Source organism: Larimichthys crocea, chromosome XXI (genome assembly GCF_000972845.2).
Source record: "Larimichthys crocea isolate SSNF chromosome XXI, L_crocea_2.0, whole genome shotgun sequence".
NCBI lineage: Eukaryota > Metazoa > Chordata > Actinopteri > Sciaenidae > Larimichthys > Larimichthys crocea.
In genome coordinates, this window is record NC_040031.1 from 11,468,173 (window position 1) to 11,482,100 (window position 13,928).

General features: G+C 43.4%; 1 protein-coding gene across 1 annotated transcript in view; it reads left to right on the forward strand.

Annotated features, from left to right (window-relative positions):
* Positions 1 to 13,928, forward strand: part of pparab (peroxisome proliferator-activated receptor alpha b) — a 34,125-nt gene that overhangs the window by 14,745 nt on the left and 5,452 nt on the right. Inside the window, exons 3-4 of the mRNA XM_010733429.3 lie at positions 8,134 to 8,297; positions 10,728 to 10,866. Coding sequence (XP_010731731.1) covers positions 8,134 to 8,297; positions 10,728 to 10,866 — 303 coding nt within the window. The remainder of the gene's footprint in view (positions 1 to 8,133; positions 8,298 to 10,727; positions 10,867 to 13,928) is intronic.

A 13,928-nucleotide genomic window follows, 5' to 3' on the forward strand; every position in this document is an offset into this window, starting at 1 on the left:
GGAAAGGTGAGAAGAAAGATCTAAGGCATGGGTCGAAAAATATTTGGAATTTGCTGAAATAGAACATAAGAAAATATTCAAAGTTACCAGGAAGTCTCCGCTTCTTACAGGCTGGGTTTATTTCTTTGGCCTTTTTTTGTTTTTTTTTAGCAAATACAGAACGTCACCAAACGTTCAATTCACCATGTGGTTGTTTTGGCTCCACAACACCAACAGCAGCACACTTTCCACCACGTAATGGTGTGCTAAAACAGCCAGTGTGAAGGGGGTCGGGTCACACAGACCCTGAGGTAACGTTGATACACTGTCACATTGCACCTTCTGCGGTGTTTTATGGTCACATTGTGTGGGCCGGGTCTTGTGAGCGTGTGTGCTAACATTTAATATTATTTTTGACACTGAACACGCTGTCAGTGTAGAGGTCAGAGTCCACTTGGTGGTTTATGTAACTTACTGTTTTAGTTTTCAACCGCGTGCAGTGCAGTGGGCGTTTAATACGCGAGACTGTAACACTTGTCCTCACATAGCATGCAGACAATAACTCCTGTGGTTGAAGAATATGATGCATTAAACATATGAAAACATAAACCAGCTAAAATACCTTTTATTAAGATTTATTTTCTATTTTTTTTAGAAAAAAAATAACGAGGATGGTTTCAAAAATCGATGCAAATTTTCCTGGTAACTTCCCTGTCTGTAATGAAACTGTCGTAGACAAGCGTAATCATTTCTGCTTTCATATCACTAAAGCTGACGCTAAGACTTAAAGGCATAGGCACTGTTGACATTTAGATCTCATTTGGCGGTCTGAACGATGGTGGTTAATGGTTTTATTATGTCTGACTGGCCATGGTGGGCAAATATTTAAAGAACAACGCGCTGATTTTGCATGTCTTGTATCTTACAAACCGATCAGGTACAATAAAATAAATATATGATGTAGTACAGGCAAAGTTACATTTCTGTTTTAAATGAGTAAATAATGCATCTAAATATATAAGCTTTATAGCATTGAATAGGTCATACGATGTTTGTTTTTTTTTGTTGCAAATTTGCAAACCAAGTCTAAATATCGACAAACTTTGTTGTGTAATGTACATTTAGGTGCACGATATCAAGGCCCATAGCTTATGAACAGGCACGTATTGTTGTAAGTGTATTCCTTAGAAAGCGCAACACACATTGGGCAAACGTGCTCTGTCAAGGAGTGGGGTGGTTTCTTCAAGGTTGTCTCGCAGACTACAGCTAAAGTCCAATTACTTCCCGGCCTGTACTTTGTCAATCCACATAACGATAAGAGGGCGCCGGCCAGCAATATCAGCCCCGGATAAAGGTTCACTTGAGTGTTACATGCGGGACGGTCCAGGCTGAGCTCATAGAGTGAACTCTGCAAACAATGGCAGGCAGCGGAGCGGTGGACAGCCCCCCATCAGCCCATATTTCTGCTCTAAGACCACCGTTATGTTCCCTGGGGCCCTTCTTCTAACAGGTCTGTCAGCACTCAGACCACAGGATTGGTGGATTAAACATTAACCTGTGGTCCCCTCCCAGACAAACACACAAACACACACACACACACACACATACTGAATGATCATACAAACTCTTTGGTAGCGCTGGATGTCATATTGTCAGAGACCAAAGGCGCATGGACGATTCAAGTTCTTGCATGAGGAAGGTAGGGTGTCATGGGTTTTTATATTCTTAAAGTATAACTACCAACTGCCTTTAGGAAAAAAACCTTTTATAGACTGGTAGCGATACAGGTTTATTCTAGCACACATAGTACTTGAGCAATTTATCTTATCTCCTCTCTTGCCAAGGTGTGTCTCCTACATTGTTTTTTTTCCACGCCTTGGCAGGACAAGCCCGTACACACCTCTAATATTTTGCCAGCTGTATCGGAGTGTTCTGTCAAACATTGTTTGGAGCTTCATTGGAAGGCCTAGATTAAAAAAAATCTTAATTATCGAGGGGTGTGATGGAAGCAGAAGCTTTGCGTGGATGCCCAGGATGAGATGGTAATTAATTAGACAACTTGAGTGATGGATACACCATTGACAACGTCAGCTCAACAGTCCAGGTGATTTGTAGATGAATTTTTTGTTGAAGGTTTTAGACAGCTGTGTAAACTAACTTCATGCTGTTCTATGTCCTTTCCTGTTGGAGTGTAGGAGGCTGTCTACATGCCTGGCTCAGAGCATGTTTATCTGCCTCAGCCAGAGCTTACTAGCAGCTTCATGCCCTGCCTGCCTAATGTGGGGTCTCAACCGCAGTGGATGAGCGGGGGGCTTGGGTGAACATGCTTAGCAACTGTGCAGAATCCATCGGACTGTATGGATATTTATGCTCCCTTCCTACATCCGGTCAGTGATCCAGGTACGACATACCAACACACAAGTCTGTATGATTATTTTCCAGTGGTAGGAGCTCGTATCCGCCTGCTCACGTCTGCTGCACCGCCAGCCGCGGCTGATCCAAAGCGTGAATCCGCGTTTCGACATTGCGTGACATCGTCATGGCGACCTTGATGGCTCTCAGTTAGTGGTCTTTTGTCAGTGTAACCTCCCCTCACCCTTTTTTTGGAGAGTAACCCCAACCTAACCACACAAAACGTATGACCTACTGCACATCTTCCTCTCAGTGTGCGCAGTTGCCCCTCAGCAGCTGGTTGAGTGAGCACAAGAGAGGTCTTGATGCCTCGATGACAAAGGCTGCTGTTACCCTGAGGAACCGCTTGTTTTCTTCTCTTCTCTGCGTCACTTGCTCACTCTGTCTCCTCGCATTGCTGATAAAGACCCTGTAATGTAGCTTAACTGGCACCTCTCCACCCCCCGTGGTCCCTTTCTGTCTTTTCTCTGTCTCAATCCATGAAAACCTGTGCAGCCCGCAGTTAGGCGTCTCTGAGTGTTTTACATTCTCGTGTTATGTTGGTGGGAACACAAGGTTAGTTATTAAATGGAAGGTCGTGCGTGCAAGTGTGTTGACACAAGTGTGTCAGCAAAAAATATGCATAGATAAACTCTGACTCTGGATTTTGTCATACTCCCAGCCCAAAATGTGTCCATCTTATCATAGAAATAATTTACCAGGTTAAAGGAGTGTTGTCTGAACAGACAGCAGGGGTGTCAGTGAAGCTGTAGCAAGAGTATCCTTTATTTTTCCCCATTGAGCAGTATTGTAATGAGACAGTGCTGAGGAGAGTGAGGTATGGGCAGGATGTCCCCCTCTAAGGAAGACCTGAAGGTCGGAGCTAGAGGCTGAATGCTAAAGAGGTTTGCTTATCCTTGCAGTGCTAACACTGCCTCCATTCAGAATTACAATGTATTGTAAAGTGAGAAGCGGCCCACTCACATGCCAGGCTTCTTTTCATGTCGTCTAGAGTAGGTTTTTTAGAGGGTGGGAATCTACAGGGTCTCTACCGTTAGGTCATTTAGGTCATCTGTGCTGAGAGTTCATTGGGATTTTTTCTGTCTTTCTTGAGCTTTTATGTCTTTCCCAACGGTCCTGACCATAGACTGTATAAAATGTGGACATAGTCCCATGCCCCCCCCCACAGGTTTTCAAAGTGCTGCTTTGAGGCTCAGAGTGTGGTAGCTCGGGCCTCTACCATCTCGACAGTCCTGCCTCGACGGCTCCTGGCTAATCCAAAAATGGGCAAAGCGTGGAGCATGGGTGGAGCTGAGGCCGCATAAATGAAAGCCTGGTTGTTCAACAACCTCAGCACGGTGCCATAAACATGGAAATTAGCTGTAGCGTCAAGTGGCAGTTTGAGGAACTGCAGTCTGTGCACTTGAGCGAAGGTTGCCACTACCGAGTTTTCAGGAGACGTTACGATGTCAGATTTTCAAATGCTTCGCCTCCATGGTGAGAACAGGCATTCCAACTGGATCATAAATCTCCCCTCTGTTTGCAAAAGCTTAAGTGCTGAGACTTTCTTTTCAGTGCAGGAGCAGCTAGGCTTTTTTCATTTTCATTTTTTTTTGCCATGTTGCGGTCGACGGGCTCTAAACTAAGCAACAAAACTCACAACAACTCATATTTCTTATTAGACAATGTGTGCTCTGGATGTTTAAGGATGGCTCATCTATCCTCATCGCATGGCTGGACTTTGAGCCAGGTCTCATTGTACAGATTTCATCGTTAGCAGTCACATAACATCACGTTTATTTAATCTCTTTGTGTTTGTCTTCATCACCAAAGGTGATCATACAAATGATCTGTAGTTTCAATGGCTGTCGTCATTCTGTTATTGATCTTTAAAATAGATTCACAGGGAGCACTGAGGTCAAACATTTTGAGCAGCGGTCAATCCCTCGTCTCGGCAGCCCACCGTTACATTACACATATTGGGTTCGTAAGGTAAACTAAAGGCAGTCATGTGTAAAGGTGTGTAGTGGCTGAGAACAACCAGCAGCTGTTGCCTTATAGCCACATAACCAGCCTCACCCCCACCGCCACCCTCCCTCATTTGATGTTCTTAGCAGGGCCTGATGGAAAGGGCTTACTGAAGACTGACCTAGTTTACATGCGTGAGTCTGGAGTCCTAATAGGCAAAATGAGGTTCTCTCCTGTCGCCAAGCTAGTAGCCATCAAGATGAGACCGCTTCTTCTTCTCTTCTGCTGCTGTACTTCCATGTGTATCCCATAGCTCCTCCCAGTTCCCACTATGCAATTCAGCAAAATCTCATCTTCAACTGCAAAAGCCAGTCTGTCATGTCTCTTCTAGCCAACCCCAGACCCCGGCCTTGCTGTCACAGTGCAGCCTAAGCCAGCCCAGTGACCTACATTCATCCCCCACATGTCTCTAAAGCCTCCCTCTCAGCCTCTCTCTGTCCTCCCTGTCTTTCTCTTTCTGCAGCACTGTGAGGTTTTGCGAGGATAAGGTTACTGTATTTAGAGTGAATAGCTCAGAGGAGTGGACAGGGTCTGTGTTGTGTCATAAGATACTCTGAGTCCTTCATTCCTTACTGCACGCTGACCCATAGCAAACAGCAGCACCTGTTGGTGTGAGTGGCCACACGTTGCATAAGCAGTACTCAGTAGACCTGAATGGCGTTATGTGCACTGAAAGACTGGAAGCAGTGCTACTCCGCGGTGTTGATGTTGATAATGATGTTATCAGTTTGTAGGCATCTGCCACGTGGTGGTTTTGACTGAAATGTCTCAACAACTCTTGGACGGATTGTGCGGACATTTTGTACAGACTTCCATGTCCCTCTCAGGATGAACTGTAATCACTTTGGTGATCCCTTGACTTCATATTTTGCACCATCGTCAGGTCAAGTTTTATTTGTCCAGTACCACAAACTTTGATTCATGTCCAAATGCTGCACGGCCAAAAGACATGTTGTGCTAACACGTGAAGGTGGTGGATTTACATCTGCAATTGTCATGGTGAGTGTATTATCAGGCTGATGTGGGCATTAGCAAAAAACGCACTCCAGTCTCTAAAATTCAGAGACATGGGTGACCTTGGGATGAAATTCATCTGGTCTTTTCTGTCATCTCCTTGACCTCTTTGTCTTTCCCCCCACCCCAACCCCTTGTCTTCTGTCTCCAGTCTGATGAGTGAGAGTGCCGGCATCCCGCTCCTCCACCGCAATGGTCGACATGGAGAGCCACTACCATCCCCCTTCGCCCTTGGAGGACTCGGTGTTGGGCAGCCCCCTGTGCGCCGATGACGACTTCATGGCGGCATGGAGGAGCTCCAGGACATCTCCCAGTCCATCAACAACAACACCCTCAACCCCTGATGTCCCCGAATACCAGTCCTCCAGCAATGGCTCTGAAAGTTCCACTGTTCTAGGTGAACTCACATTAAGACTGAATGAAATGATCACTTGAGGTTATTGATACTATGCTACTACTACTATTGCTTGACAGTTTTCAAAGTGTCCCGGGAGCACACGGAATCTTCTTGACATTGTTGTTGTTGAGCAGGGGTCCCTCAGTTTAGCCCCTTAATCCTAATTTGCTTCAACTGAACGCCAGGGAGGACATACACTTCAGCTAATTTAACCTCTTGCCTTAACCTACAACAAAGCTGCCCTCCAATCCTTTGACAGACCCTGCTTTAATCATATTGTCCGATTCATCTACTTTTTTTTTTTCTTAACCCTGTTAGGCAATCGTACCTTGATCTTAATCAGTTTGTCCTTGTCGCTTTAACCGAGTTTACCGAGTGTCATGTGCATTTCCCTGCCAATACCGTGCATACTTTTCTTTTCTCTCTTCCTTACTACCTCTGATTTTCTATGCTCCCTGTTTTACGTCTCAGCCCTTGTCCACGGCCCATATTCAATGAGGAATTTACACATTCCTCAGCCACCGTGCGCCACCCTTAGGAAATATCCATTTTGTCTCTGTGAACAAAAAAAACATGTGTATATGTGGGGTATTTATACCAAAATATTCAACAAGTGAAGAAGCCATAAAGTGTCCAGAAAGATAAACATGTAAGGAAGAATACAGGGTGTGAATGAGAAAGAAGGAAGGAAAGAAGAGAGGGAAGTAGGGGGAGAAAGCGTCACGGAAAATTTGATGATGTCATGGAAAAGTCAGTCAGAGGGTGTTTTTATGGGTGTTTGGGATGTTAGCAGTGAGAGACAGGGGCAGAAGAACACTCACATGCTTTTCCTGACCACAGTTAGTTGAACAGTGTACTTGCACCAGACAGGAACCAAGCTACCTCCGCTGCCAATGTGCTGCTTATCCCTGTTCTGGCGTACTTCGCCCAACTCATGTGGCTTGACTTAGTGCCACCGTTTAGTACATTTTATCTTTTCTATTTGTGTACCAAGAAAATTCTACCGACCATGTTCCTTCACAAGGTGGAAATAGAAAAACTGTTGGCACCTATGGCAAGCCCATGATCTGTTGTCCTCTGGAAGATCAGTAATACGCTGTTTGTGACAGGGCGAAGAGGTCAGACAAATTCCGTAATTTTTTGCTGGAGGAAAGCTGAAACTGCAACAAAGTGTGATAGAGTATTAATTGTTAACTTGTATTACATAGTCTGCAGGCCCATGCGTGAAATTGAACACCGCAAACACCCGTTTATCGAGTTTCACCAGGAATGGGAAATAGTCATAGGAATGTTTGAAATGAACTTGTTCATGCAAAGTGTGATCTAATCGCGAGGCAAGACAGTTTAGAGATGAGCTGACATAGAGAGAGCGGAGAGTGATAAATAGTACAAATGGGGTACCACACACACTTTTGGACACAGTTAGAAAAACTATAGAATTAGTGATATAAAGAATCAAAAATTTTAATTCTGTATGCCTCACTTTCACACAGTTGCCGCTGCTGTGAAGTAGGCATGACAGTCGATTTCAGAGAGAAAAACTCTCCAAATTCTGACATTAGAAAGTTGTGAGGGTTTGACGCCCTGAACCAACCGATGGCTGTGATCTACAGGAAATGCAGCTGCAGTCACCCAGTTGTGTTTCGTGCCTTCTTGAGGAAACTGTGGCGCAAAATGTGGATAAACGTAGTTACAGTTCAGATTGTTGAAGCCACGAGGAGCTTTAGTGCTATAACGAGGACTGGCAGTTATCTTAATGGTTTTCCATGCACAAGCAATACACAGGTGTGCACATTCTCTAAACACGTGATCATGAGAATGATGTAGGTACACAACAATGAAAATTGTGCACATTCTCTAAACACGTGATCATGAGAATGATTGTAGGTACACAACAATGGAAATTATACATTCTGACATACTTTGTATGTTTGCATGTGTTTGAGGATTTCTTGGTAGAAAGGGCAAAAATGTGACGACTATAAAAGCTTAGAAAATTCAGATTTTAAAAGTTGCACTATTTTATGTTCCCAGCAGTAAATAGTGCATTTATCATTTTATTGTTTTTAAAGGTTTTTGACCAACAATATAAATGTATGGGTTAGCGGGATAAGCTGGATGGCTTTGGCAACACAGACAATACTTTGTACATTAATTACTGGTTTTGGTCTTTTCTTTGGTTTTGTTCACCAGCCTTAAATGATAGGTCTCGCTGAGCTGGCCCGAGTGTGTACTGTGATCTGTCATTGTATGTTGTTACGTGAATTAGTCTGGGGCAATAGTGCGACGACCCATTAAATCATCCGTGTGCCTGTGTCTTGCAGATGCCTTGACGCCAGCATCCAGCCCGTCGTCGGTCGTTTACGGGATGGCAGCGGGCCAGGAGGAGTTCTCAACTTCCTCCTCATCGCTCAACCTGGAGTGTCGAGTTTGTGCTGACCGCGCCTCGGGCTATCACTATGGAGTCCACGCATGCGAGGGCTGCAAGGTGAGACGACGATTACACGCATGAATTATGCAGTCAAACAAGTGCTTGTATCTTTTTGATGCCGTGTTAGATCTTGATCAACGCGGTGAGGGAGCAAGGCGAGTCTTGTTAATGGACATTGAAGGATTGAATCTGCGGCCAGGCTGTCACACACACCTCTGCTTTATCGTCTCATCTTCCACTCTGTTTTACTTACAGCTGCTTTCTCCTCTTCGGTCAATATTCCTGCCAATATCCATCAATCGCTTCTTCCCAAAGTCAATTATCAGAATCATAAACAGCCTTCTTACTACACATTAACCAGTTCCAAGAAGTTATTTATTTTTTTTTTTTCTGAGAATAACACTGAAGAAAGTAGGACATGCCAGGACACAAATCCAGAGGCAGTGTGTCTTGTGACTAATGATAACTCCTAAAAGTATCAGAACTACCAGCCTCAGCCTCAGACACGTGGTTGCTCAATAATCTTTCAGTTAATTGTTTACCAGTCATGTTGAAGAAAAATCCCAAGGCTGTATCTTAAGAGGCACCGAAGGACAAAGATAGTATAACCTGACGTGTGTGTGTGTGTGTGTGTGTGTGTGTGTGTGTGTTTATCAGCCTTCGGTATTCTGTTCTTCTTGTTAGTCACAAAAGGGACGGAAAAAAAAACTGAAGGGAAAGCAGCTACTTGAAGCAACATTTCTACAGCGATACATAAACTCAATTTGATTCCATCATGTCAACATGCTGTCGGATAAGCATTCACATCAGAGAAGCGGCTCACGGATTTAGTGATTTAGTGTATGATTGCGTACCTGTGGATCAATACAGAACTACCTAGACGGGACAAAGGGCTTGGTCAAAGTCAAAGTTATCTTCCCGATGTATGGCATACACCAGGGGCTGTAAAAGTGTAAAACAATAGGTCATCACAAAAGTCAAGGTGAGTTTGTTTAGTGTAATATCTGTTAGGGAGAGAGTCAAAAGTTCATCTCTCACAAGTGCCAAAAGGTCATGATTGAACCTGCTGGATCAGCTAAAATCAGCATTTCTCAATCAAGTCTGTCATGAAGGCGACTCAAAATTTTGAGAATTGGAAGAGTTCACAGAAAAGAGACAGGAAATGAGGGCATAGGAAGGAAAGGGGAAGCGACTAGAGACATTAAATACAGTAAATGGTATGTGTCCTAACATCTATCTAGGATATGACTATGCCCCAAAGCGGCCTTTTTTTTTTTTTTGACAGGATTTTTGCAGATGCTCCCCTTTCCAGCCCCCAGTATCTCATAATCCTCTGTATGCCTGTAAATATATAATATCAGAATGGAATATTCAGGTGGTTATCTGCGACTCCTGGAGTCACAAAAATATCACATGACTATATGTTAACTGCACACAAACCCTACACCCAGTAAATAAAGGCAAAGTGAGTTAGAATGAAAGTAAAGGATAAAATATAGATGACTGGCACAAACTTAGCACAAAAGTTATTTATTTATTTATTTTTTGGATTTTAAATCACCCTAAAACGTGATTATTTCTCTACAGCATTAAATACTCCACGGCTGAATAAGCAACAGCTAATCTGCTTATCAAATTTGGCAGAAAACATTTAAAATAATCTTATATAACCCTCTCACGTGCACCCCCTGACCCTCGCTGCCCCCCACTGCATGATATTATTTGGTCATGGAACAGAAATAGGAGGAGGTTGACCTCTGTGATGTCATCCTCCTGATCCTTTTTCAACAGTGGACACTAGCAGCGCAGATGGCATGAAGCCCTCTTGGCCTGGACTCCAGTTCTGCCTGAGCCTCATATCACCCTTGTTTGTATGTGTGTGTGTGTATATTTGTGTGTGCACACACGTGGCGTTCGAGGTTAGTGGGTGAGAGTCAGAGTTACTTAACCTGTGCTCACGTGGTCCTCTCATGCCTGTGTACTCTTGCATTGTATGCTATGCCGGCATATGTATTTTGGCACACAGTTTTAGATAAAAATGCAATTTGCTATTAAGTAAATATGTTATTTAGCAATTCTCAAGGCCATTTTCTGCCCCCCCTTTCAAATGCAAACATGCCTCTTGGTCCATCTGTTCCTTGACAAAATGTTTTTTTGGTCAAGGTTGTGTAAGCGAGGAGAAGCTGATGGTGAAACTATGTATCTGATATTGTCAGGCACCATTCATATGGGAATAAATAACTGTTTTTCTAATTTCTTCACAAAGAGTTGGTCAATGTTTGTTTTTTTTTCTTCTTGGATCTTTAAACTGGTTTCATCACAGCAGAGTCTAGTTCAAGTTTCAGGCTTTCCTGCATGCCATTCCCCGTCTCTCTCTCTCCCCGCATTCCTGTCAGTCTTCAGCTGTTTCTATCAGAAATAAAAAACATTAATGCTAATCATTTTTTTTCCTTTGTGTGTTTTTGCTCCCCTCTCTCGTTCCTCCAGGGTTTTTTTCGGCGGACCATCCGTCTGAAGCTGGAGTATGACAGGTGTGAGCGTCGCTGCAAGATCCAAAAGAAGAACCGCAACAAGTGCCAATACTGCCGCTTCCAAAAGTGCCTGTCAGTGGGCATGTCCCACAACGGTGAGTCCTACAGGGCAGGATAGGTTTGTGCAACGCTTCAAGCCAAACACACTCACACACACACACACACACACACACACACACACACACACACACACACATGCAGCTTTTGTTCCAAGCACACGCTCCCTAACAGTAGCACCACGGTTGTGCAGATGCCAAAACTGATTGCGCAGGCACGTACACACATCATTACCTCAAATAAGCAATCTAACACCGTGGTTGGGTGTCAAGTTGCATGTTAAGGCAAGTCACTAAATGAAAAATAATCTCAGATCTTGGACAGCTCCTTTTTAAAATACCTATTTAAACATTTTAATGATGTGTGGAAAAGACTACTTAGAACTCATTGGCGTGCAGTACGTGTGAACCTGCGTCTGTCCGTGCTGCAGCCTCTGCAGTGCTGGAGTCATATTGAGTTGCAACGGCTGAACTCACTGACCCCTTTTTGGGGCAGACCTGTTGAACAAGAAGAGAAATCACATGACCTTTGGTTGGGTGAGTGAGTCCATCCACCTGATTATGTGAACTTTCAAAAAAACCTATGGAGCCCACTTATAATCAGATTAGCTGCACAGATAGATCTGGAGTTCCAGTAAGAACATTATAAAATAAATATAAATAAATAGAAATTATTTGTTATATATCAATAACGCCAATAAATGATACTACATTTGCATACTGGAAGTGTTAGTACTAGAAAAAAAATACTACTAATATTTTGTAATTGTGAATTCAGCTCATGAAAAAATACTACTAATATTTTGTAATTGTGAATTCAGCTCATGATTCTATAGTTTGATCCTTTTAATCACACGTTTGGGTTCGACTCTTGACTGTGTCAGAGTGAACAGCTGCACGAGCAACATCTGTTAACTCTTTCTTATTCTTTCCGATAAGCCTTTGACCAGATTTTCACCTCAGTTCTGCTCATCTTTGTCCGGGAATATTGAGATCCTGGTAAATATTGTTTACTTATGGCATGGAGACCCTTGGCCAAGGTCAGTGTCCTGATTTTGAGAAAAAAAAAAAGCACTAAAACAGATTGTGGAGGTGACGTGTGTGTGTGTTTTTGTGTGTTTTTGTGTGCAAGCGTGCAGGTACTTGTTTTTTTTCTGGCGTGTCGGTGTATTTTGAGAAGAAGGATCGAAAAGGTCAACGCAATCAGTGAGTTCACGTATAGATTGTGTACACAGCGGCATATTGCGTATCTGTGGCAGTGAACTTGGATGCAGATGTTGGACTCTGTGTCTTTACTTTGTCCCGTGGGGTTATTGACTTCTGAGGCTTCCTTAAGACATCTGCAGATGATGATCATACAGTAGTGTCTTAAAGCTCAGCAGCAGCAGCAGTAGCAGTAGTATGTCTTTCAACTGTACTTCCTCTTATGGTATGTGTGTATTAGGTTTCATTGGCCTAAATGTAACCGTAGAGGGGGAGGAAGGAGATCTGAGACCAGTGCAACCTGATCTTTTGTGATCTGGTGGTCTAAGAGACATCAGGACCACAGCACTGCTAATTTTGGAGCATTGTCCCTCCGTTTGCATCGACCGCCAATCGATTTTTAAAGTCGAAGATATTGAATGGTCCTGACTGAAATGGTTAAACTTTTTAAAGCATATAAAGTTTGGTTTTGTTCATTTAAAACGTAGCTACTAAAATCGCACCGTAAATATCTGTCCAAATGTTCCAACTGATCCTAGTTCAGCATAGCAAAATGTGCATTCATTGTTAATAGTAGAGTAGACAGGTGCAAATAAAAGTTTAATTTTTTTTTAGTTGACCTGTTACAGGTGGAAACACTTGAAATGCATCATTTAAAAGGGTTCAGCCACAGGTTAGGCCACTCAAGCAGGGGCGAGATTTTCTAACGATGCTTTACCTCATTTCAGAAATAAACCGCTCGACATCCCTGTCATGCTGTCGCAAGTGGCGGCAAAGTGATTTTTACTATTGCATAACACACAAGTGGTTGAAGGTCTCTCGAATCCAGTGACTTTATACTCCAGATCTCATGTACTGACGAGAGGCGCTGCAATAAACACATCATTGAATGTTTTGGCAGGGACAATAATCAATAGCCTTGCTGTGTTGAAGGAAGTGTTGATGGCTCAAATCAGCCGTCGATTTAACGTACTGACAGACTGTCCCCCGTCCCGTCTTTAGCCCCCCGACCCGACTCATCCCCTCACACCGGTTCTTAGCGAATTGACTTATGCGCAGCTTAACATCAATCACTTCCTCTCATCTTAATTAGACTTGGCTCCTGCCCAGGCGCTCGCTGTGGAGCTTTACCAGCTTCAGATGATCCATCCACTTTGTGAGCAGTAATCTAATGGGCCCTCATGCTGTCTGTTAGCTTGGTATCATCTCATCCCTGCTCAGTCCCGCTCAGTTGGCCTGGATTTGTTTCAACGGCGGGTGGCTCGTTTGGAAATACAGTAAAAAAAAAATCTGATCTCCTTTTTTATGCTTTTATAGTCTAGTAAAAGAAGGCGGTAGGTGCGGCTGGTGTGTGTGGTGTGTGTGTGTGCATATATGCATCAGCTTGTGCCCATTTAAACTGGTGAGGAGGGGTTAAAAACAGTTCACCTTTAATCTCATTAGCCAAATGGGATCAGGCTGTCTGAGAGATGCCAGCATCCTCTCGTAGAAAAACAACTCTTGTGTGTGTGTGTGTGTGTGTGGTGTTAAAGCACACTAGAAACCAACACGCCGTGCAATACGCACTAACCTGTTATGTTCATTCATAATTTTCTCGCGCTCTCGTGCATAAAAAAAGGGAAGTCCTTTTTACCTTCTTTGTTGAACAGAGATAATTCTGTTTACATTGCCGTCTTTCTTTTGTGTTTACTGGCATGAAGCTTCACAGAAATGCTGCCAAAGCATCAAGACAAAGTGTGTGTGCCCCCTGAGGCTTTGAAGTAAAGAACATAGGTGGGTGCAGAAGTTCAGTGCATGTTTGTGGATGTTGATTATTAATGGATAGAAATGTCGTTCTGATCTCACTGGTCTTGTGTAATAGTACAGAATTCTGCACATAGGATCTCTGTGGACCCACC